Consider the following 27315-nt stretch of genomic DNA (forward strand, 5'->3'; position numbering starts at 1 on the left):
TTCTGGTTTCCTCCCACTGCTAAAGGCCCCTGCAAGCGAATTATTGAAAGAAAATTGAATCATATGTTAGTACCGAAATGACCTAGTATGTGTCGAGTGGACGTTAAACCCCTAGCCTCTTTCTCTCCCTGTCTAACATGAAAATACACACGTCTTTACATATCCATTTTCTTTACAAATTCAGACGGACTGGGTAATCGAGAACAGATACGGGGGTATTACGTTTTGGTCTGTGGAGTTAGACGACTTTGCTAACGTTTGTGGCGATGGGGAATTTACTCTGATATCTCTAGCCAAAGAACGACTGATTGCCGATGAGATAGCACAGCAAACTACTACCCCAGCACCAACGACGACAACTATTGAACCAACAACAGTGCCAATTGTGACGACAACGGTCGAGAGTACAACAGTTGAACCAACGACGATAACTGTTAAACCAACAACTGTGCCAATTGAACCAACGACGACAACTGTTAAACCAACAACTGTGCCAATTGAACCAACGACGACAACTGTTAAACCAACAACAGTGCCAATTGTGACGACAACTGTTAAACCAACAACAGTGCCAATTGTGACGACAACGGTCGAGAGTACACCCGTTGAACCAACAACAACTGACGTCGCAACGGGTACATCCACGATTATATCTCCAGGAGCCGAAATTTCAGACGAGGCCTCTTCCCCTTCAACGACGACAGATATTAACGCATTGAGGATGAAAATTATCAACTATAAATATAATAAAAGTAAGTAATATTCAGTTATATTATATTATCAACTATAGATTTAATAAAAGTAAGTAATACTCAGTTATATTATATTATCAACTATAGATTTAATAAAAGTAAGTAATACTCAGTTATATTATATTATCAACTATAGATTTAATAAAAGTAAGTAATACTCAGTTATGTATATGAATGTATATATGTATGGTAAAAATTATTTTTTTTGTATACATTATTAATATCTGACGACGCCTATAGAGGACAGACAGGTAGCTTATATGAAAGTATTTTTTATTTATTTATGTATCTATCTACCGTAAACATAGACGTACTCGTACTTTATCGACTTTAATTATACACTGATTTATATGGATGAGCTATCATGAGACATCGTTTATCTTCTATGGCCAGGCAAATTTTGACATGGCAGCGGCTTTTACGCCTACACAGTAGCACTAATTGCTCCACCATAAATTCTATTTTCCACCCTTCCGAACTACTAGACACTTTATACCTCGGGTTCTTATCGGTTCTTAGTCGTTCGGATGGGACGGAAGAGCAAGGTCCCGTGAATACATTGGCGTGTATCTATAAACGAACCGTTGACAGTTGGAACTCGAAATAAGGGTGGTCCGAAGCGCCGCTGTCAGGACAAAATGTCCCTGACAAAACACTGTATGGCATATTCCCACCTTCAATAGCCCAGTCGGTTCAGAAAAGTAGGACGTTAATCCCCATTTCGAACTAGGAATACCTAGTGGTTGTCCTAATGCACTATTTGGCCCCCTTTATATTATGATTTGATTTGTGGGCTTCAGTAGGATGAGGAGCGTGACTGTGTTACCGGGGGAGGGGTGACTAGTAGAGCACTAAAGATGCCAGAATTGTAAAATTCATTAATTTCATTTCAGGGAAATTGTCCTGCAGCGGAAGAACCAATGGCTTGTATCGTGACCCGTTTAACTGCGCTATATTTTACAGCTGTTATAACGGAATAACAACAGAAAAGAGATGCCCTAAGAATCTTTACTTCGATTCTCGAATAAACGTGTGTAACTGGAAAGAATACGTCACATGTATACCGTCCTTGGACTTTTAAACAGACTATGTTGAAGTAGGCGTGATCATGCTTTGTATAAAGAAGACAAATAGTAACGAGGAATTATGCAAAGATTAAAATTGCCTATTGCCGGGCGTTTTCTGGCTTTAAGTGTTATATAAATTATTATTTAGACATTTATGCACATGGCAAGCCCATAATCAACTCTCTAGATCATCGGGTGGCTAAGATATAAAGTGGGTTATACAATGCTTATATCGCCGGCACCCGAAAGTTTGTTATCGCGGCAGTGGTTCGTGATAATGGAGAATATAACTGTCAATCGGCAATCGTCCGGGACAATTTCTGGCTATTCTTGTTAAAACTTCAAACATTCATAATTTCGCCCAGAATAAAGTAATTTGACTGCCAGCCATTTCTCTAAATCTCGCAGAATTTATCTTTAATTTTAAAACCGACCCGCTTATAACATTAACAAACATTTTAAAACCGATCCACTTATAACATTAACAAACATTTTTTCAAACCAGTTTATTACCAATACCTGAATTACACAAGTTTCTGACTGGAAAATTGTGAAGTTGATTGTTTAGAGAACAATGAACTATGTTTGTGTTTTGTTAATGAGGTCCGTCTTCATAAGCCCAGTCGGAGCAGCACAGTAGGACGTTAAACCCCATTTCATTTCAATTGTTTCATCGAGGTCCGCCTTCATTAGCCCAATCAGGAGCAGAACAGTAGGACGTTAAACCCCATTGTATTGTTAAAGAGGTATGAAGGTGGAATTTACAATTCTACAAATAATTCAAAGTCAGATAAAATAAAAGTTGTGTATCCGATGAATATAATTCTATATAGTATGGATGTTTTTATGTGATTGTCTAGTGTCTAGTCTTCTTGTAACGCGAGTGTTTTTCCTAACCAAGGTTAGCTAAAATACGTCATATTGTTACGCGAGTGTTATGCCTAACCACGGTTAGTTAAATACGTCATAAACTTCCAAGTGGTAGCTGGACTAGTTCTTAGAAGAATTCATTGTTTATTCACAGTACAATACAGTGTTGGAATCTAAAAATGGTGTCTGAATACTCAAATCGTACTTCTTCTTCTACTTCTTCTTATTTACAAGTATAGTTTAATATCTAGGGCCTGATTCACAAAACTTTAAACTAAAATATTCTAAGATAGCAGCCTTTTCATCAGCTAATATCTGTACTAGTATTTTAATGTTACATCACTGGGAACATGAGAGCATGAAACCGATCGCTTATCATTTTTCTCTGCTGGTCCATAAGGGACGAACACTGTCAATAATCAGCATCCCGCGATCTTCCGTTCAGGAGTTACCCCTCTTCCCCATTGTAAAAAACCTTGTGAAAGCGATAAAAGACACACATTATTTTTCAATTTTTTTTTATGAAGCATTGGGATTGTGAGAGGGCGAACCCTATCGATATTCAGCGTTCCACAGCCTTCCGTTCTATAGTTATACCCCCTTTCCGAACACCTAGTGGACCCGATTGAGCTAATAGATTTTTTTTTCAAATTTGGGGTGATGCATTAGGGCCATGAACGGATAAACTCTTTAGATGATCAGCGATTCTCAACTTTTTGTTCTGGTGTTATACCTGTCGATTTTCTGTTTTCCCCGTCCATTTCTAGTAAAATGTGAACGTATCGTTCTTGGTAACCTCTTGTTCTAAAGTATCAAAACTTTCAGCCATTAATCATTAATTCTCTACTTTATTTTGCACCTTTGGTTATCGTGAATAATTTCATGTACTTATTTAGGAAAGGATGTTTTTGTATGTTTATGTAACTTTTCTCCAATCCTTTTACTTTATCGTAATAAAATATATTGAAATCAATCATTATTTTTAAGCATGACTCTAGGTAAATTCGGGCGTGACAATTCATCTCTATGTATCTTTCGAAATGAGGGGGGTTGGATGGTCGAATGGTTAGCACCCGCGCGCTGTATCATACGGTCTGTCATTGAGTCAACTGGCGGGGTTTCGATTCCCCGGTTTTACGTGACAAGGAGTAGGGTCGCCTGTCCAACCTCGTGGGTTTTCTTCGGGTCCCCCGGTTTCCTCCCACAGCTAAAGACCCCTACGCGCAAGCGAATGATTGAAATAAAATTGAACCATATGTTAGTCCCGAAATGACCTAGTTTGAGTCGAGCGGACGTTAAACCCTCATTTCTCTCTCTCTCTTTCGAAATGAATTACTTATATCAATAACAAAAACGCATACCCCACTAAACATACCATTTGTCTTTGGAACTACGTCAGTTCCTTTTTGTAGTCCTGTTTGGCTAAAAGAAGTGGGGTTTTTTTTTATCATCGTTTAGATTTTTAGATTTATTTTCACAAACTACTGGAAAGGTTTCAGTTATATTTTCTCGATTCTATATAAGGATGGGATAGATTGAGCTTATACTTGCGTAGTGTTTAAATATATTTTCGTTGCTGCTTTTATAGGCATTTTTGGCCTATTCTCCCGAACTGCTTGGTAGATAATTTAACCCATTTGGGCTCTTGTTTTCGTACTGCTTTGTAATACCATAAACCATGCTTCATTGTACATATAATCTTACTCATATTCCTATATGTATTTATTTTTTGTTTTGTTTTTTAATGCAATAAAATTGTATAATGTTTTATTTAATATTTAATTAATGAATTGTGTAGACAAAGAAGTCGATATAAAATATAGATATCCAAGTTTCTTTCCGTTTTGTTTTTGTGTTGTTTACTGTTCTTCATCATTGGAATAAAACGTAATGTCGTCATTTGCATGTTTTGCCACAATATTAAATTTCTCACTGCTTTATCCACGCTAATATGTACTCAGATTGGTTATTTACCATCTGATTACGAAACCATTATCAAAATACGAACTTTAGGTAAGGTCCCAGCTTCGATTCAATTGGATTTAAAACAGATCTACCATTAAAATTTTGCGGACAACAAAATGGCGGCGAACAGAGAGAGCAGCATAGATCGATGAAATTTCAATTCCACATATCGTTTTAATACTGAACGGAATTAAACCATTTTACGCTGACTAAATGCGAGATCTTGGATTCTATTCTGTGCTTGTCTACCCTCTAGTCTTTCGGATGAGACGGAAAAACTGAGGTCCTGTATGCCCGGGCAAAATAGCATTATTCCGTCGTTGTATGGATGAGGCGTAAAACTGGGGCCCGAGTACAAGTTGACTTGCACGTAAAAGAGCACCTGCCAGTTGAAATTCGGATTTAGAGTAAACCATAGCTCCGTTGTCAGGGCAAAATTCCCCCCATAGCACACTTCATAGCTTATGTCCGAGATCATTAACTCGATTGCTGCAGAAAAGTAGGACGTTAAACCCCTTTTCAATTATAGCTTTGATAGTCTGAACCAAATATAACAACACTGGGCTCCCATAGATTTTAAATTCCTATAGAATATAGCCAACTTATTCTTTTTCTATTGAATCGGGTCTCTAGAGATTAACGTCTGCATTCTTGGTCTAGTGACGTTCAATGCGACATTAATTGTTGGATTATTGATCTCTGGCAATCACCAATCAATCTCAGACTTGGTCACTGTTTAATTGATTATTCAATTATAGATCGGGATCTAAATAGAAGTATTCAGGCTTGTAAAATAGGACTGAGTGTTATGGTATCGCCTTCATAGTTTATTGTCATCTCAATATCTATTATAGCAGCTTTCAACAACACTTGATTACTGCAGTGTACTGTTGGAATTGTATCTGAGTGAATCACGCCAAATCAGGATTGTGTATGTGTGTGCTTAAAGTAGCTTTATTTAACATCCGCTTCCACTGAAGTGATATCGCTGACAAATCAGGATATTTATATCCTTGTTATATATGAATGAAATGGTAAGTGTCATGTTTTTTATGCATTATTTCTAGATAAAGTGACCGCTTCAAAATGGCAGGGGAGGGGGGCATTATGGTTAGCGCGTGCGCACTGTATCACAAGGTCTGCCATTGAGTCAATGGCATGGTTTCGATTCCCTGGTTGTACATGACAAGCATTAGGGTTGCCTATCCAACCTCGTGGGTCCACCGGTTTCCTCCCACTGCTAAAGACTCCTACGCGCTGGCGAATTATTGAAATAAAATGAACTATATGTTACACCCAAAATGACCTAGTTAATTTCGAGTGGACGTTAAACACCATTTCTCTCCCCCCCTCTCTCTCCCTCTCTCTCTCTCGCTCTCTCTCTCTCTCTCTCTCTCTCCAGTTGGCAACATTTCAAAACTGGCGTCCAAACAAAATGCAGGATGGGTGGGTTGAACGACACTGAGGATATAAAATGATAAATAAAACTTTAATAAACATGTTTTCTTTTTGATTCTATAATTTCTTTCTTCTTAAAGCAGAAAACGTGCTTTGTTTTCTTTGAAGATGTCATTAATGGGAAAACATGTAAAGAAACCCCTACGGCAAGTGAACAAAGAAAAGTGCAAATTGTTACATATTACATTAAAACAATTTGTGACATTATTATTCCTATTCATATGTTTGCGTAATATAGTCGAGTTGATGTCAATAATCTCAATGATCTGGATATGATTTCTCATCGATGGGCGGGAACACCTAACATCTGTAATATTATTTGATAATTTATGCGAAATTGTAGTAGACGAATATAAGTGCATCAGAGGACATTAGTTATATTTTGATAAATACATATGTTTCATTTCTATTCTCCATTGTCAGTATATTAGCTATGGTATGAGTTTATTTAAAACTCAAATTAAATTGTTTATGAAATATTTTGAGAATAACAGGAAAAGGGGTTTAAGTTCGAGGATCGATTCTATGTCTAAAATCATGCGATCGGAAAGTCACCATTTTATATTTGGCATGAGTGACCAATCACATGATTAATTACATCATAATTAGTCAATAGAAAAATTAATGACTGTGAATCTGAGAATATATAATTAATAGAATGTGTGTTCTCGGTTAGACACCATGAATATTTGTGAGAGAGGGAACATCACGTAGAAATTCGTTAAGATCCAAGTGGCAACATCTGGGTTGTGGGATAGAGAGAATCAATTTATATACTCTTCAAAAGAAAAGTAGGGGATATTGAAATGCAAATACCTATGCAGGTTGCGATATGATAAATAGTAATGGACATGTGACATGCTTTGAGAGTATGTTCACAGATGAAGAACTGATCGCCCCAATAGAACCACTGAGCTGCACATGCGACACGCAATAGCGCCATACACGTGGGAGGGGTTCATTGTCAAATTTGACACTCCAAGAAAGGGTTGATGAAAACTGCCGCGTGCTGGTTTATCTATCCATGTTTGCTTTCCTATCGGTTCTTGCATAATATTTACTGTTTAGCATATCTTTGCTTTAGTGTGTTACGTTTAATTTGATCGGGAGACATGTTCGTCAACGTCAACTGACAACACTGCAAGAATTGGCCGTGGCACTGCAAGAGGAGTGGGTCAGATTGCCCGAAATCGTGATTGGACGGTTGATTAGGAGCATGCCACGACATATTGCTGAATGTCTGAGGTTTGGTTGAGCAATTACTCATTATTAAGACAAAAATCAAAAACGTCCATTTTCACTTTTGACGGTGTATCTCTTTGGGAGTGAAATGGGGCCGCCAGATAAGCCGCCCATATGAACTGTTTATGTACATGTGTTGGCAATTGGCCTGTTATTAACATACACTGGTTACCCCTAATAAAACAACAGTGCATTTCCGCAGTTTTGTATTGCTTCTGAATATCCCCTACTTTTTTGAAGAGTATATTATAATCTGTACTTATAACTATGTAACCAGCTTGATATAAAACTGTAGAAACCGTACTTTTGTTCCAGTCATCTTGTTTGTTAATCATACATATTGTTTAAGATGCAGTATATTCAATCACAATGTGAAGTCGTTATTAATGTGAAATGTCAGAATGACATTTAAAGATACGTCCTAACCAGTTAAAGAATTACAAATGTAACCAGAGACGATACTAGACTATCAAGGGCAGTTCCAAAATATGTAGTAAGAAACGATGCATGGGTTTATACGCCAGATGTGGCGACCGGTTTTAGTGAGGGGGGGGGGCGGGCGGGGGTAACGGGGTAACGGTAACGTCCACTCGACACTAGGTCATTTCGGGAGTAACATATGGAAGTCGGAGTACCCGGAGAAAACCCATAGGGTTGGACGAGATCTAAGAACGGAATGCCTCGAGCTAAATAAATCTGTTCTAGCGCGTTCAAGGTTGCTAAATACAAATATTAAACATTTTAACTTTTTTCAAAATATAATTAAAAATATGTCCATTGTTTCCGGGGTTTATAACACTGTAATGGCATATCGGGAAATTGTATATTTCTTGTTGGCCTACAGGTTGAGTAAAGCTATCCGAATGTAAAATGGTCAGCAGAGTGTAATTTGTCCCGTATCACGGACAAGGAGTAGCTAGCCTGGTAAGTTCCGAAACTTTCTCAAACGACAATGGGATCAAACACGGGACCTCTTGGTTTATAAAGTCAGCGCCATTTTTAACGAGCTACACTTTACGAGCTACAATCTCTCCTTTAAAAAGATTAAACCAATGCTAGTTCTAAGAGAGAGAGAGAGAGAGAGAGAGAGAGAGAGGGGGGTTTAACGTCCACTCGACACAAATTAGGTCATTTCGGGACTAACATATGGTTCTATTTTTAGTTCAATAATTTGCTTGCGTGTTGGGGTCTTTAGTAGTGGGAGGAAACCACAGGACCCAGAGAAAACCCACGTACAACCGGGGAATCGGAACCACGCCAGTTGCCTCAATAACAGTTCTAAAATAAAACTAGGTATTAATTGCATGGATAGCCATATCGATAGCGGCTTCATATTTCAGATTGTCAAGATTTTCAGGCTGATATTTCATAATAAGAAGGACAACAATACACCGGTCGTCTTGTCAAGATTTTCAGGCTGATATTTCATAATAAGAAGGACAACAATACACCGGTCGTCTTGGTGATACCATATCAACCCTAAATAAAAAACACTTGATTGACACATAAATCACTTTTAAATAAAGTGATCATATTTAGATCACTAAACTCGATCGATTAACGGTTTACTATCAATACATAGACAATCAACACTAAAAGCAATTAATTCATTCTCAACAATTTATCAAAATTGTATTACTGAGTGAGAGCTATACTCCTCTTAAGTGGTATTGTTACACAAAATGGTGAAAAGAACCGCTCAAAATAAATTCCAACTTGTGTTTCGCCATTTTCAAAAGTTCAAAGGCATCGGTTTGAAGTTGTGTACATGGTTTTGGTCCATAAATTGAACGCCGAGTCTTGAGTAGTAGAAGAAACGATAATCCCTGGCGATAAAAATGAGAATGAAACAGAGTTTTATAAGCCAAAGAAATGGTGTTGTGTATTTCAGTAGGGTTGTTATGTTAAGATATATATTATATAATTTTTGCATATGCGAAGACAATTCTCCCATCCCATTCAGATATTCTGAATTATATATTGTGTATAAAAAACCCCCCAACAAAATACAGCTGTTGACCTATCCCATTCAGATGTCTCTAATAAAATATTGTTTGAAAGAAAAGCATTTTGAATTCGTCAATATAAAGATATACTATTAACAATGACTCTATTGTTTTTGTAAATTATACAGTGGTATATTAAACACACCTATGATGACCTATATAGATGTTATGTCAACATGAGTTACACAATAAGTAAATATACACTAGTTATTTTCATAGATAATAATCTCTCTATTGTATATCATTGTTTAGCTTATAAAATCTTTCATGCACCATAACTCATTAACTCACCATCGTAAAATATTATTCGGTGGCGGATTAAGAGGGGACGTTAAGTAACATACGCCTCGCTCCCCCAACGCTTTGTTTTACACAAAAAAAAATCAAAAAAAAATCCTTACATCAAATTTACCTAGCGTACAATAACTGTGAAACTAATAACCATAAATATTAAAGATACGTTATGGGAGATTCGGTAACGAGTTGACAGTTCTCACTATAATAGTTAAACACTAGATAATGTAAAGGCAATTTGCTGAAAATTTCATTCAAATTGAACCTCTATGAACCGAGAACTAAACGACTGAAATTTCCCCCTAGCCTCGGTCATCATTACTAAAGTCAGTACAATAAACAGCATAGTCTCGATTATCCATTTAATCGTTAAATCGAGAAGGGGAGTTATGAAGTAAATCGGCTCACAATCCACTAAAGATCGCAGGTTAGCGCTGCCATCTAGAGTTGATTATGTCCTGGATAGGTTAATTAATGTCTAATTAATAATTTAGATAACATTTCAGGCCTAAAGAAAGGCCTGCAATAGACAGATTTAGCTCTTGCATAATGTATGTTTAAGAATATGGACAGGGTTCTACGTCCCCCCAATTGTATATCAAATTAGATGACAATTTCTGTTACTACAGGTTGGTAAATAAGGTGAAAATATATGGCTAAATGTTTTCATCGTATTTATATAGCACAGTATTTGTGTTCGTCATGCTTTCAAATTCAGTTCCCATGATTCGATTTGAGCACAATAATAAATTTATATCATAAAAAAGTTTTTTTTATTGTAATATTATAAATATTTATCACCCAATAGGAGATATCGCTTTACATGAATTTGATTGGTCAGTTAAAAAGGAACCTCTTTTTTATTTTCAAAGAACAGTTCATTTCTTATTAAAATTAATATTTTTTTTTTATTAAAAATGAACTGTTGTTATTTAATGGACCTTGATGAAAACACTGGGTCAATATAAAGGACTTTGCAATGGTTGAATTGCTGTCAAAAATAATGTATCACTACGCCGTAATGTAATCAGGTTCAGTGAAAGTGAAATCTATAGCAAAGAATTATATTTATTTATTTGTGCATGTAAGAATGGATTGAGTGATAAATAAAATCTCCTATTCGTCTTTCTTGATGTCAGAAAATATCAACACAATTCGCTAAAGTAACAAAAACGAGGCTCTGCCGAGATTTTTTTACTTTATCAACGAGTAAAAAAAGACTCGTAGGAGATTATCTATATATAAACGATATCATTTGTATAAACGATATCAGTTGTATAAATATCATTTGTATAAACGATATCAGTTGTACAAACGATATCAGTTGTATAAACGATATGCATAAACGATATCATTTTATGTACGGTAAGCGAGCTATACACATTGTCCGAATATCACACTTTTACTGATCACTTGCCAATGACAATGAGAAAAAGACGTATTCATATCTGTATGCTTCATCGGGTACACATCTTCAAACATACTGATATAAATCACTGTCTAAAAACTTTCTATTTATTAGTGAAATATTCGATTCATCCTTTGTTATAGCGGAATAGATTCAACGTCCTGATTATTCTGACACGAAATAACAATCGAATGTAATGTTTACAATGCAATAAAAGAAACAGTTGCAGTTTAAACAGGAAACGTATTCAAATGATCAGATTGACGAGTTCTTTTTTTTTCTTTGCTTTTCTTTCGGTGTTCGAAGGCTTTTATGAACAAAATTTAATTTCATGGCCACAGAGTGGAATTATGAACCCAAAATGTTATCACAGGCTGTAAACTAAGATTGGCATGATATTGAATGCAGGAAATGAAATGAAATGAAATGGGGTTTAACGTCCTATTTTCCTGTACCGACAGGGTTAATGAAGAAGCGCTAACACAAGTCAAATTGTCAAGGGTTCGTTTACGTGTATACGGGACCTCCATTCTTCGTTCTGTTTGAGGGAGGTTGGGTGGTTGAATGGTTAGCGTGCGCGCGCTGTATCATAAAGTCTGTCATTGAGTCGACTGGCGTGGTTTCGAATCCCTGGTTGTACGTGACAAGGAGTAGGGTCGCCTGTCCAACCTCGTGGGTTTTCTCCGGGTCCTGCGTTTTCCTCCCACTGCTAAAGATCCCTAGGCGCAAGCAAATTGTTGATATAAAATTAAAAATCATATGTTAGTCCCGAAATGACCTAGTTTGTGTCGAGTGGACGTTAAACCCCATTTCTCTCTCTCCCTCTCTCGTTCTGTTTGAATGACTGGACACTGTCCGTACCAATCCCCCCATACTGCACACCACTCACTGAACACAGGTTGATTTATTAACTAGACTGTGTTGATTTAAAACTGTTATACTAGTACTCATTGAATATAGATTGATTGACTTGATATTAAACTGTTAAACTAGTACTCATTGAATATAGATTGCTCTATTAACTAGACTGAGTTGGTTTTAAACTGTTATACTAGAACTCACTGAATATAGATTGGTTTATTAACTGGACTGGGTTGATTTTAAACTGTTATACTAGTACTCATTGAATACAGATTTAACTATACTGAGTTGATTTTAGACTGTTATACTAATACTCACTGAATACAGATTGGTCTATTAACTAGAACTGAGTTGATTTTAAACTATTATACTAGTACTCACTGATAAGTCCACTGGTTTTAATTGTTTAATGCCATCAGTATGTTTCATTTTTTGCATCAAATATTTAAAGCAATAACTATCAAATAATATTATAGAAATAGAAAACTCTTAGCTAGTGAAAAGCCTGTATATTTCAGATATTTTATTTTCAGGTTTTTAATATTATAGTCCCCGGTTTTATCTATGTAATGCCACGACTGAATTTCTTGCATTAAGCCTTCAACGCAAAAAATAACAATGAATATAAAGAACCTATACAACAAACATCCCCAAAATAGACACGCACCAAGAAGCAAATAACAGAAAGTTGAAATTGCATTAAAATAATTGAGCGTTTCTATAATCAATTAGCTAGTAACTGTAGTAATATAATTAATTACATAAAAAATAAACCATTGTCAATATAGACTGATTTAACCAAATACAAATGCAGAAATGTTGATAATATTGATAAAATTCGTCCCAGAATAAATATGCATTGACTAGAAAAATGATCCGTTTTAGCCAAAATAATGATTGGTTTATACAATGTTTACTGAACACAAATATTATCAATATAAACTAAATATCGCCTACATTTCCAACCCGCCTTTATTGCCTATAGACATAAAATAATGGTTATTATCTCACAAGAAATGTGGTTGTGCCAATAAAGTTGTCTAGTGGCGCATATGGCCAACGTCTTAAAATGTATGGAATTCCAGTATAAGTGGCTCCAATTTAGGATTATCTTGATAAATATGATTGAAATTCAGCCACGAAATAATAATAATAAAGCTAATCATTTTATGTATTAAGGGTGGAAAATTAGGCCCCTAGGCAGGTCTGAGATACAAAGGTACATACATAAAGTGTAAAACAAAAGCAAAACATTAAACATACACAAATACCTACATCCCCGCCCCTACACACCCACGTGACATATTCTCATTGTATTAAGGCTTGTGTGCTGTATTTCTGTTCTGTCTATAACAAGTATGTATGTAACAACGTTTGTGCGGTATAGATCTGTATGTAACAAGTTTTGTGTGTCTTGTAGCCAAGGTTATGTGTTATATTGTCTCTGTGTAACACAATTTGTGATGTCTTCTGTCTGTAAAATAGTTTGTGGGTCAGTGTGCTTGTGCGTTACAGTCCCGTGAGTAACAATGTTTGTTTTATAGTTCTGTATGTTTATTTCGTGTTATGGCCCTTAATCAGGGTTTGTTCTAAACCAGTGTGGTATTGCTCTAAATTTAACACGATATGTGTAATATAGCTCTAAATGTAACACGATTTGTGTGTTATAGCTCTAAATGTAACAAGACTTTTGTGTTATAATGCTATATGTATACAAGATTGGTGTGTTATAACTACAAGATTTGTATGTCGCAGTTCTATATGTAAACAAGAATTGTATGTCAAAGCTCTATATGTAAACAAGATTTACATGTCACAGCTTTACATGTAAACAAGATTTGTATGTCATAGCTCTATATGTAAATATGGTTTGTGTGTTATAGCTCTATATTTAAACAATATTTATGCGTTATAGCTCTATATATAAACAAGATTTGTGTGGTATATTTAAAAAAAAATGTGCGTTATAGCTCTATACGTAAACACGGTTTGTTTGTTATATTTAAACAAGATTTAAGCGTTAAAGCTCTATACGCAAACAAGATTTATATGGTATAGCTCTGTATGTATAAACAAGATTTGTGTGGTAACGCTCTGTATGTAAATAGGATTTGTATGGTACAGGCAAACAAGAGGTGTGTGTTATAGTTCTTTATGCAAACACTGTGTGCGTGTTATAGCTGTTCATGCAAACACGGTGTGTGTGTTATAGCTCTTCATGCAAACACGGTGTGCGTGTTATAGCTCTTCATGCAAACACAGTGCGTGTGTTATAGTTCTGCATGTAAACAAGATTTGTATGGTATAGCTATATGTAAACAAAATGTTAGAACGCCAGATATCACTTCGCATTTGAGAAATTGACATGACTAAAAATATTGTGTGGCTCATTTCCATTAAAGTCTTCTCTTATAACGAATATGAAATAAATACAAGGATCGCTCTTTAAACATTTAAATGGACAAGAAAAACGAATAAAAAAGTTGGACTTAAAAGTAAACACAAAATGTCAATATAATTTTAATAAAAGGTAAACTAATCTTGTAGACCGCCAGATACCACTTCTCATTTGAGGAGTTGACATAACTTTTACCACTGTTTGTCGTGTATTTTGTACACGGTGAACAGTCCATATGCTGATTACACTATTTTGCCTGATTACACTATTTTGCCTATACCACTTTTTAAGGACTTCGAATTTTGTCTAATGATTTGGATTGTTCGTACTTGGTTTTATTTTATTTCACGTTGTGGAGCTGATTTCTGTTAAAGATCGATCTCTTATAAAGAATAAAAGATAAATACACGGAACGCCCTTTCCATTCAAATGAGAAGTAGGCGGCATAGCTATCAGTACTCCTGTAACGAATATAAAATAAATACACGGAACGCTCTTTCCAATCAAATGAGAAGTAGGCGGCATAGCTATCAGTATTCATATAACGAATATAAAAAAATACACGGAACGCCCTTTTTATTCAAATTAGAAGTAGGCGGCATATAAAATAAATACACGAAACGCCCTTTATACATTTTAAAATAAGAAGTTAAGATAGCTGGCAATATTGTGTGGCTCATTTCCGTTAAAATAACGAATATAAAATAAATACACGGAAAGCCATTTATACATTTAAATAAAACAATAACCCGGGGAAAACATGGGCTTAAATGAAAACCCAATATGTCAATATATTCTTAATAGATATCATTGCAAACTAATTTTCGTTTTTTGTAATCAATATATTATTAATCATGTTGGTGTTTATAAATCAATATTTTGTCCATGTAAACGATGATTTTATTGATCTTACAAATTATCATGACAATGAACCCATCGATAAAATTTCATATCGGAATAAATATGAATCCCGTCCAAAGTAAGTAATTTTGTTTCTAAATTGGAATGAATGTGGGCTGAACCATAGATAGAGCGTACGGTCCATGGTTGAACGTGTATCCCACTTAATTAAAGATGCCTTACGTAAGAGATAAAAAGGTGGTCGTTCGTGCTATAATAGTTCTAAAATAGACAATTAACAACGAAGTTACTTTATGCTGTGTGAAGTTATGAGTGTTTGAAGTATTTTGAGTAAAGTTCTGGGATCTGCTACGATAATAAACAAGGTCTCGACTGTGCATCTTTACATTAAGTTAATAAATGGCGATTGTGTTTTAATCCTTTCACAATCACGGCCATACGATGGTTTATAGAGTTGATTATGGGCTGGTCATGTAAATAAATGTCTAACTAATAATTTATGATATAACAAGCCAACAAAAAAAAAACCACATAGGCAGATTTAGCTCTTACATAATGCGCCTTTAAGTTTAACAAAAATATTACACGCTTAATTAGAATATACACTCAAATAACAATGCAATGAAAACACGTAATGTTAATACTTACAATATTTATGTATAAATAATAAGTTTTCTATTATTACATAATTAATTCAAATATTCACTCGAATAACAATGCAATGAAAACATGTAATATTTATAATTTCAATATTTATGTACAAATAACATGTTTTCTATTATTACATAGTTAATTAAAATATGCTTTCAAAACACATAATATTTATACTTATAATATTAAATATTTATCATTAAATAATATGTTTTCTATTATTGAAAATATATTACACGATCTATCCATATAATTAATTGATATACACTGACTAATCTTTTGTGATTGTCTTCAAACAAATTGATTCCATTTATAATTTATAATATGTATATTTGGTGTGTTGATTAGTAAGCTAAATAGATATATGTTTTAATTCACGGACGTTGGAATTAAAACGTTATGTACTTATACTGTAAAAATGTTGATTCTTTATTAAAAACAAAAATAAGAAAAAATCAATTGAATTGTTTTCTCTATTTTGTTCTTTTCCAGATAAGCCTCATGGCGTTTTAAATGGAAGGAAATTCATACAAGAATTAATGGTCTTTTAGTGTATTATGGACTGGGCGTGTGTATTATATTGCCGTATCCAGGGATGCTACCGCTTTCAGCAACCACCATTGTCATTATGTACACACTCTTCTAATTGATGCCATTGTCTACCTTATTTCAACGTTAAGTGGATAGTAAATAAAACACAATATAGACAGATTGGCCAACAGCTAAGAGAAGATACCTTTTCATTGATCTCATCGATTTAACTACCTTCAGTGATTAGTGAAAATATAATGAATTTTATAGTATTTATAGGTCCATTATGGAGTATGACTTTTCTATCACAAGAGCACTTGTATGTTAAGAAATATGTATATATAACCTAGAAGAGACCACGTCCATAATCTTTTGGAATGACAATGGAGCATATGTGAATCCAAGGGGGTTTATGTTAAAAGCTATCGTGATTTATAGAACAACTGGATTATAGCAATGTCGTTTAAATCAATTACTGCTTTAGGAAAGATTGTTGAAAAACTAAATCACATATCTTGTTTAAAACTATTCTGTATATAAAATCAGAGAACAGTGATCAATACATGTTATTGCATGATTGAATTTATCTGATAAATACTATCCTTAACAAACCATTGCTTTTTGGAAGCGGAAAGGAATGTCATATAAAAAAGAAAGATGTTTCAGAACTTTTGGAAAATGTTATGTCTAAGACTTCTTATTATCAGCATTATATGTTTAAACAGTCACGTCAGAATAGGTAAGTATTAGTAGCTGTAGCCTTTTTTTAAAATTAAAAATGGAATTAAAAACATTTGGGAGTTTTTGTTTTAATAATTTGCCTGTAGATTCCTAATTTACTTTGTGTACTGTTTGAGATATTGAATTCCTCAGTCAAATACGAAATGATATTCTGGGTAGGGAACATATGCACTGCCCGTAAAATACACCCATAACTGGGACGTCAGTCGTGACACGTGGGAAATGGACACTAACTTAAGTCAACCGCCTGAGTATGCGACAGGTTATGCTTACTCTTGGAAACTTGATTCCCATTATTGTACTGTCTTTTTGTTTTATATGCATATATGCCGTAACATTTTTGTTGTACATTCTTTTGTACGACAAAATTTACTAGCTACGCCGGCTGTGGGATAACTTTTAAAATTAGGGTAGTTTAAATAGAAAACCGAAAGGTATGACATGAAATTCTCATCTACATTTGTCTTCATGATTTATGTTTTAAATTAGGCTATCGCGATATTGGTTAATTTTGCTGATGTAATGTACCACCCAATCAATCGTATTATCTAATCAATTACTATAGCAAATATAAAACCTATTATACCTGTAAGCTAGAGACAGGTAATTAATAGTTCAACATCGATTAATATTATATACGGTAGAATGTAGGTTGCATGGTCGAGAGCGAGAGGTGGCGGCCGTGTTTGCCGGGGAGGGGGTAGGTTAGGGCGTGCATCCACCCACTTCTTAGGTCTCGCCTTCCCCTGATACAGAAGTATCGATCCCTTTTCAGGAGAGAGAGAGAGAGAGTGAGAGAGAGAGAGAGAGAGAGAGAGAGGGTAGGGTCGCCTGTTTAACCTCGTGGATTTTCTCCGTGTCCACCAGTATCCTCCCACTGCTAAAGACCCCCTTACGCGTAAGCAAATTAGTGAAATAAAATTGAACCATATGTTAGTCCCGAAATGACCTACTCTCTCTCCCTCTCTCTCTCTCTCTCTCTCATACACACACATATCTGTTTTTTGTATCCTAAATGATTATGCATCAATTTGACACTGTCTTTGACAATAACAAGACAATCAAATTTTGTATTAGAAACTAGATATACTCATCCAAACATTCCACATCTACAGGAACCGGACTGAGCTTACACAACATAATGACAAAATTTCTAAATTTAATCGGAAGAGCATACCCCACTCCACCCCAACCACCCCAACATGACACCTAGTAAAATCGGAACACCTGCTGAGCCACTTTATAAAGCTGCCAGCCAAATATGCTAAATATAATAATATTTTGGAGAAAGGTTGGATGGGTACGATTTCCGTATCTCAACTTTGTATGAGAGTTAACAATATTTAATTTTGAACAAACCCCATTATTTATATTTCAGTTATGTCGGCTGCTGTAAGTAATCTAACATGTTACGACTGTTCTGATTCATTCAAGAATTTCTGGGATCCTTTCACACCTTGCCAAAGAAATCTAAGTGCAGTTCGGTTACGTCAGTGTCATGTGCAAGATCGTTATTGTAAGGTAAAAAGATTTTTGTTGTTAGAAATTAGTTTAAGATACCTATTTCGGCAAATATTAAAATCTGCTTTTGTCCGAAGAAGAAATACTGAATATAAATAAAGACCGCTTCTTCTATGGAAGACCAAATGGGACAATATTCATGATTCTTGTTTCTACATTCCAGTTTGAACATTTTAGACATGAACGCAACATTCTAAACTAATGATTCTTGTTTCTACATTCTTATGTCAACATTTCATGCACAAAATCAACATTTTAAACAAAAAATTGACTTTATGTTTCATTTTCGGCGTTTTATCGGTAACTTTTATATATCATTAAATATTAAAATTAAAAAATAATTTCTTAATTTTACACGACAAAGAAATCAATTCATTGGTTTCTGAAAGTATCAAAAAAAATTCTGGAATTTGAACTCTTATGAAAATATTTTCTACGTTTCAAAAAGTCTTGAAGTTAAAATCTTGAAATGAAAATGTCCAGAAAAATATCATGAATTTATCAACATAAGAATGTAGAAACAAGAATCATTAGTTTAGAATGTTGCGTTCGTGTCTAAAATGTTCAAACTGGAATGTAGAAACAAGAATCATGAATATTGTCCCATTTGGTCTTCTATACTCTTCCTGTTACCCATTCGGTCACTAGTTCCGGAAAAAATGTTGTTTAGATATATTAGCCATTCTATCTGTATGTTGTTTCAATTGACTAGTCAAAGTCCCCATATTTAAGAAAAACAAAAGCTCAAGTGGGATTAATCGCCATTAGTAGTTTATTAGGTTGTGTCAATACATCAATGGGGTCGTCTCGTCTCGGATATTTGTTCGCGGATAAAACTAGTTAGTTCTGTGTGAAAACAAACTTAGAAACATTATTCCCGCCCCAGTATATCTAAACATCGACTTTCGATGTGAAGTAGTGTCTGGATAACCAACCCACTCTTAGTCCAATGGATGCATCTATCATGCCACTTATCTCACAATGGGCCGTAATTCTTTTCCAGAGTTACGTAACCGTTTTAATCAAATTCGAACAACTTTTATCAATCGGTATGGTATGGTAATATGTTCAAATGATTATGAGAAGATGTCAACATTTGTAATTTTAAGGTGCCTATACCCTGTCCCCGTTAGGCGGTAAGGTTTAATTTGCACTTATGTGTATAGGTGCTATGAAACAAACATTTGGGTGACACATTGTGGAGGTGGTAGTTTACCAGATACGTAAAATTTGTGTTTTAAAAAAAAAATTAAAGATTCATTATGTAAGAGCTTAACCTTCCTATTGCATGTCTTTATTTTGGCTTCAAATGTTATATAACTATCATTTAGGCATTTATTAAAACAACAAGCCTATACTCAACTCTTTGTAACATCGGGTCGCCGAGATTTAAGCGGATTTAAACATCTGCGAGATTTAAAAATTTAACGGATGGCAGAGATTAAAATGGATTGAAATACGATTTGCATTTAATGATTTAATTAAAAATTGTAGAAGCTACACTAAGACTCGAATGTCCAGTACCGTTGCTACGATAATAAACAATCTGCGCTACATCTTGCAACACCCATAACTTCGCTGAGTATAAAGTAATTTGAATGAAATTTGCAATATATTCATTTTTCATTATCTATTTTCAAACTATACTCTTCAAAAAAAAAAAAAAAAAAATAAGGGGATATTGAAATGCAAATACCTATGCAGGTTGTGATATGATAAATATTCATGGACACTTGACATGCTGTGAGAGTATGTTCACAGATGAAGAACTTTTCGCCCGAACAGAACCACTGAGCTGCATGTGCGACACGCAATAGCGCCATACACGTGGGAGGGGTTCATTGTCAAATTTGACACTTCAAGGAAGGGTTGATGAAAACTGCCGCTTGCTGGTTTATCCTATCCATGTTTGCTTTCCTATCGGTTCTTGCATAAGATTTACTGTTTAGCGTATCTTTGCTTTAGTGTGTTACGTTTAATTTGATTGGGAGACGTGTTCGTCGACGTTAACGTCAACCGACAGCACTGCAAGAATTGGCCGTGACACTGCAAGAGGAGTTGGTTAGATTGCCCCAAATCGTGATTGGACAGTTGATTAGGAGCATGCCACGACGAATTGCTGTATGTCTGAGGAGTGAAATGGGCCCGTCAGATAAGCCGCCCATATGAACTGTTTAAGTTCATGTGTAGGCAATTGGTCTGTTATTAACATACACTGGTTACCTCTAATAAAAGCAGCACCGCATTTCCGCAATTTTGTATTGTTTCTGAATATCCACTACTTTTTTTGAAGAGTATATTATAACAAGATTGACCAGCTCTTTATCTAAATCTTACATAATGCATTTTTAAGCAGAATCTGGTTGTTCTACTAACGTGGCATTAGGTTTCATAAACGTTTAAAAACCTATGTTTTTAGGGGGGGGGGGGCAAAGAGTCTTATCCTTTTTAAATTTCCTCGTTGAAGCCACTATATGATTGGCCATAATACAAAAAAACCCATTTCTTCTCTAGATTATACTGTATAAATACTTGCTGATTTTCTTTAGCCACTAAAGTACACCGAGTGTGATTGGCTATAATATATAAACAATATGTCTTCTCTCGACACTGTATAAATATAGGTATAATACCCCAACTCCTTTCATAATCAACACTTAAACAACATAGATATTTTATTTAATTTATCTTACACCGCGGTATATTATTCTTCCAATCTATTCTATTGTCAAGTTTTCGATTTTTACCTCATTCTCTCTTTATTTTACCCCCCGGCCGAGGAAGTACATCCTTGTCGATTAAATGTCATCAACCATCTACTTAGGCCTATCGTTAAATTTCCACTCGTCCAATTGGCTTTTGTTATAAAAATATAGATTGACAGATATTGAGAATTTGTGAAAAAAAAAATGAATTTCTCAATTTGTGTATTTGTAAAACATGAATAATGAATAATTAATGTGTATTATTTTTTGAATGCTAGGTTTTATTTGTCTTACGGAAACGTGAATGATCCAAAATAAAGATTTTCTCACTCAAATTGTGTATTTTTAAAAACATGTAATATGAATAATGCATTATGTAAGAGCGAAATCTTACTATTGGCATCAAATGGTAGCTTAAATCGTGCAGCGTCTTCGGCGCGTGGCTTAACGGCGACTCTCGTGTTGTGAAAGTCGCGGGTCGCCGATAAGGTAGTACGACGAAAAAGTCGCCGATCGGCGCCTTTTTCGTCGTGCTGGCTTAACGGCGACTCTCGCGTTGTATCTAGAAACATGCCGATCTAAATGGACGCTTTCAGCCACCATACTTTGGGAGGTTGGGTGGCCGAATGGTTAGCACGCGCGCGCTGTATCATAAGGTCTGTCAGTGAGTCAACTGGCATGGTTTCGATTCCCCGGTACTACGTGACAAGGAGTAGGGTCACCTGTCTAATCTCGTGGGTTTTTTCCGGGTCCCCTGGTTTCCTCCCCCTGCTAAAGACCCCTACGCGCAAGCGAATTATTGAAATAAAATTGAACCATTGTTAGTCCCGAAATGACCTAGTTTGTGTCGAGTGGACGCCCCCCCCCCCCTCTCTCTTGTTAGTTTATAGTGCATTATATGGTTTAATGGTCGAGAGCGAGACATTAAGTAATATAGTGATACTGTACGAGGCGTAAGCCGAGTGTTGTTTCAATATATTACGCCATGTCTTTAGCTCGAGACCAATAAACAACTTAAAATACAGACACTATCCCGCACGTGCTTTTCAATGAAATACGTCACGCGAGTCCAATATTTCATCTAGTATAGATAATGTACGGTTGGCAAGTTGCCCGTACGTTATTGGAAATAATGGTACGCCAACATCAAAGGATGACGTCACACCTGTATTTTAAATCTCGTTAGTTTATCTGGCTTGAATTGCTGAATTGTTCAAAATATAATAAAAATATTTAAATATTTAATGTCTTTTTGAACAGCTATGTTGTTGATGGGAAGTACAGATTGGTTGTTATTTTGTGTTTGCTATTATGAATAATTAAATTTTCAAATAAAAACAAAACCAAAGGAGAAACAACAATAATAGATTGTTGAATAGCGATTTAAAATAGAATTGTCTCGGGGGAGTGTTTAATTTTGTACAAAATTTCTAAATCTAACGCTGGTACTGCTGGGTTAATCTATAGGCCTTATTAATATAGGGGCCACGGGGACTAAGTAAGACGCGGACTCGCTGGCCTGGAGGTCGCGGGTACGATCCCGGGAATTTCCGGCGTGGTTCCCCCTTGTCCGAGGTGCAGGTCAGGGCCTGCAAGCGACAACGTATAGTCGTTTGGATAGGACGAAAAATCGAGGTCCCGTGTACACATTGACGTGGGCATAAAAGATTCCTTGACAGTTGGAATTCGATATAAGAGCAGGCGGTAGCAAAATTTTACCCATAGCAAACTATGGCGCATATGCCCGTCTTTATCAGCAGAACAGTAGGACGTTAAACCCCATTTCATTTCATTTCATTTCATTTCATTTCCGAATTATATTTGAATAAGACGCTGGCTCACCGACTCGGAATTCCCAAGTTCGATCCCTGGTAAAAAAGGTTCCTCGGGATTTTCCAGCATGGTTTCAGTGGTGCGAGGTGCCTTGCAAGGAATAGTCTCTAATCGTTCGGATGGGAGGAATGGTCATTCGTGTAACGTTGACGAACCCCTTACAATTTGAATAAGGCGAAGAAAAGGCGAAAACGCCGCTGTTCTGAGAAAACTGCCATCATAGCCTATTACATGACGTACACCCGTCTTTATTATCCCGGTTGTAGGAGAACAGCAGGGCGTTAAACCCCAGTTTATTTCATGTTAAAGAAGGGGAGGGGGGTGGGTGGATGGCCGAATGGTTAGCACGTGCGCGCTGTATCATAAGGCCTGTCATTGAGTCAACTGGCGTGGTTTCGAATCCCCGGTTGTACGTGACAAGGAGTAGGGTCGCCTGTCCAACCTCGTGGAAGCGAATTATTGAAATAAAATTAAACCATATGTCAGTCCTGAAATGACCTAGTTTGTGTGGAGTGGACGTTAAACCCTCTCCCCCTCTCTCTCTCTCTCTCTCTCTCTCTCTCTCTCTCTCTCATGTTAAAGATGTTGTATATTAGAGCGTTATAATGATGAGCAGGGTTTTTAAATGGGCCTCTCATATAGCTTAGATTTGGGCTCTGGTTTGCATTATTCAAGCGTTCCTATTAAAGATGCATTATGTAAAATTTAGATAAAGAACTGGACGTTCTTGCTATAGTAGTTCAGAAATAGATAAGGAAAAAATTGAAAATTCCATGCAAATTACTTTAATCTCAGCTACGTTATCACTGTTTGAAGTTTTGACAAGATGTGGCATAGACTGTTTAATATCGTACCTGTTATTCGAGACTTAATTTATCGTTAAATTTTTCAATCTCGCGGATGTTTAAATCCATTCCAATCTCGGCCATTTGATGTTCTAGAGAGCGGATTATAGGCTTGCCATGTAAATAAATGGCTAAATGAGCATTTATGTAATGAAAGACCTGCAATAGGCGGATTTAGTTCTTACATAATGCATCTTTTAATTATTTATCGACTACAAATTTCATTACAGAATATTTTATTTTGATTATTCTAGGTAGAAAGAATTTCTCTGAAGAGTATCACTATAAGTATCAGTAGAGGGTGTGTATCAGAATGTTACTATGGATGTAAAGCGCATGGATACGGTATTACACAATTACGGTGTACATCATGTTGTCAAGGTTACGCATGTAATACAGACAACGGTTCCGGAATGTTGGATTCTTCCATGTCGACTTTTATGTTTATTCTGACGCTTGATATAATATCACAGATAATACCAATATCAGGTGGATGATTGGAGAACAGGAAATTAACAAAATGCTTGAAGTGTGTTACGTGATGAAACATACAAAGGGCTTTCGTTAAAGGAAAAACTCAACTCGTTTCGTTATTTGTCTTCGATGTGACAAGGACACAAAAGTTCAATTTATAGCTAGTTATAGCTGTTTATAGCTAGTTATAATTGTTTAAAGTCTTCTGTGAAATAAATCGTTCGTGTATAGAGCAAGAGAATAAATCAGTCTAATTAAAAATTATACCAGCATTTCGTTCCGTTTTATTTTCGGTTGTGTAATATTATTCAAGCGACTATCAAAATAAACGGAACGCAAATATTATACTTTTGCTTAAGAGTGACTTCTATCAGTATTATTTCCTTATGACTTCCCTGGGTAACTAAACAATTTACCGACATTTCGCTTCTTTTTTTCGACTGTTCAAGTAACCATCAACATAAACGAAACGAAAAATAATGCCTTGTTTTGGTTCTAGATAGAGTCGCGGTGGTTCAGTGAGTAAGACGTTGACTCGAACGCCCGGAAATCTCCAGTTCGCTCCTAATGTTGGCCGATCAAGTTCTTCGTGCTTTCCCCATGCCAGTGGTGTAGGACGGAGGGGGGGGGGGGGCTTTACAAGGACAGCCCCTAATCGCCCGGATATGACGAAAAACCGAGTTCCTGTTTACACATTTTCATGCACCTAAAGGAACCCTTGACAGTTGGAATTCGACATAAGAGGGCAAAATGTCCCTTATAACATACTGCATGACATATGTCTGTCTTCGCTAGCACAGTGGACGTTAAACCACATTCTATTTCATTTTATATTTCTAGATAGCCCATCCACCCACCCAACCACACGGAATATAATCTTTATTTTGATTTCCTGGCGATACCGGCGCCCATATCAATAAACCCGGCGATCATATCAATAAAGAAAACAATGTTACCATATTTGTTAATCCCCCCACCCCACCTCCACCTCCAGTATTATCTTCCTTTTGACTTCCTTGAGCAACACCCATTCATTGAATAAAACAACTTTAACACCATATAAGGTTACAAAAGGTATAATAGTTTGTCGTATTAAAAATGGTGATTAATTGTCATCCATCATGTATCTATTTAACTGAATATGTAGATGATGTGATATAGACAAGAAACTCTTAAAATAACCAAAAATAGAAATCAACCAATCTATCAAGTTATGTTGACATATACTACCCGATCATGTCGAATTCTTATAATTCTTTGTTTTCCACATATTATATTCATTTCACACTTTTAAACTAAGCTAGTTTTCAAATCACGACCATAAAATTACTTTATTCTGTACATAGTTATGAGTGTTTGAAGTTTCGAAAATATAGTCTAGATTGCCCAGCGCTATTGTTAAGATAATAAAAAAAAGTTTAGGTTATCTATTTTTATATTAAATTATTTAATGAAAAATCACGGTCGTCAGATGTAATTCTTATGGGGTTGTCATGTAAATAAAGACTTATTTAATAATTTATATAACATTTGAATGCAGGGCCGTAACTAGCTCAGAGAGAGAGAGAGAGAGAGAGAGAGAGAGAGAGAGAGAGAGAGCAACGAGGGGGGCGGGAAGTGTTCTCAGAGGGTGCTGTAAAGTTGACGGACAATGTATATCTATTGTTTTTATGGTCGACAATTTTTCATTTGCAGGGTGGGGTGGGGGGGGGCTTAGCCCCTTAGCCCCCTAGTTACGGGCCTGTTCTAGTGTACATAATGCATCTTTAGAGCCACATTACTCAAGAGTTAGGTCAGCCTTTTGCTGTTCTTTCTTTGGGCCTTAAATGTTGTATAAATTATTAATTAGACATTAATTAACTTACCAAGATCATCATCAACTCTTGATGCCATCTGATGGTGGCGATATAAGTAGATTTGGATACGTTTTGTGGTCGATGCGGCTACCGTAAAAATGGATAATGTTTATTATCTTAACAACGGTAGTAATGTCAATCGAGGCTAGACTATAATTGTATCGCCGATATCTAGGCTCAGGGTGAAGTAATTTGACTGAAATTTTTAGTATATTCTCTTTTCATTATCTTTTTAAAACTATTATAGCGAGAACTGTCAGCTCGTTTATCTAATCTTTGTTGTCTGAACATAACGGTGTGGCAACCAAATCAGTTAAAAAATCTTGCTACCTACCAGGCTTTGAAATGAAATGAGATGAAATGGGGTTTAACGTCCTACTGTTCTACACCGATTGGGCTAATGAAGACGGACATAAAAGAACACCTTTGCCAGGCGCTAAGGCCTGCTTTTATTTCGAATTCCAACTGAGAATGGAACATCGGTCGTCGTCCCATCCTAACGACTAGATCCTGTTCGTTGCTGTGCCCTCCGTTCTGTACAGAACAGTAGGGCCTTCAAGCCTAGACTGTAACTCTATAACAACTGACCAGCGCTGTCAGAACAGTTTAGCTAGTATCGCTTGTATCCACTCCCCTGGCTAAAAGTAGTTTATTTATAGCCGTCTGAACGGAGCGTGACCGGCAAAATGATGTGTGTTAAGTTTGAACCTGAAAAAAGACAATAGTATGCACGAAAATTAATTTCTTTTAATATTACTAATGGTCTGTGTTATTAAAAATAGTATTGGACATTTTGAGAATGAGATTATGTAACACGCTCGGCGTGCATATACATACCGTTATGTTTGTGTTTTCCCTGATAGATAATAACCAACCAGGAACACACGGGACATGTAATATAAGGGGGACCACTCCAGCGAACATTGTATATAAGGATTCAGACTACATTTGCTTTACTATTTTTAGGTTAGGTCAA

The 27315-nt window shown here is 35.8% G+C and overlaps 2 protein-coding genes across 2 annotated transcripts in view; both read left to right on the top strand.

Moving 5' to 3' along the window:
* The window catches only part of LOC126812527 (chitotriosidase-1), a 34810-nt gene extending 22405 nt beyond the window's left edge, over positions 1 to 12405 (top strand). The window contains exon 8 of the mRNA XM_050538980.1: positions 12400 to 12405. Within this exon, the coding sequence (XP_050394937.1) occupies positions 12400 to 12405 (6 nt within the window). The remainder of the gene's footprint in view (positions 1 to 12399) is intronic.
* Positions 5306 to 24747, top strand: LOC126812420 (uncharacterized). The gene is made up of 4 exons (XM_050538815.2): positions 5306 to 5688; positions 16326 to 17103; positions 18484 to 18626; positions 24264 to 24747. Exons 2-4 carry the CDS (start codon positions 17022 to 17024, stop codon positions 24504 to 24506), a joined length of 468 nt encoding a protein of 155 aa, XP_050394772.1. The 5' UTR covers positions 5306 to 5688; positions 16326 to 17021; the 3' UTR covers positions 24507 to 24747.
* Positions 24748 to 27315: the final 2568 nt, after the last annotated feature.

Source organism: Patella vulgata, chromosome 2 (assembly GCF_932274485.2).
Source record: "Patella vulgata chromosome 2, xgPatVulg1.2, whole genome shotgun sequence".
Taxonomy (NCBI): domain Eukaryota; kingdom Metazoa; phylum Mollusca; class Gastropoda; family Patellidae; genus Patella; species Patella vulgata.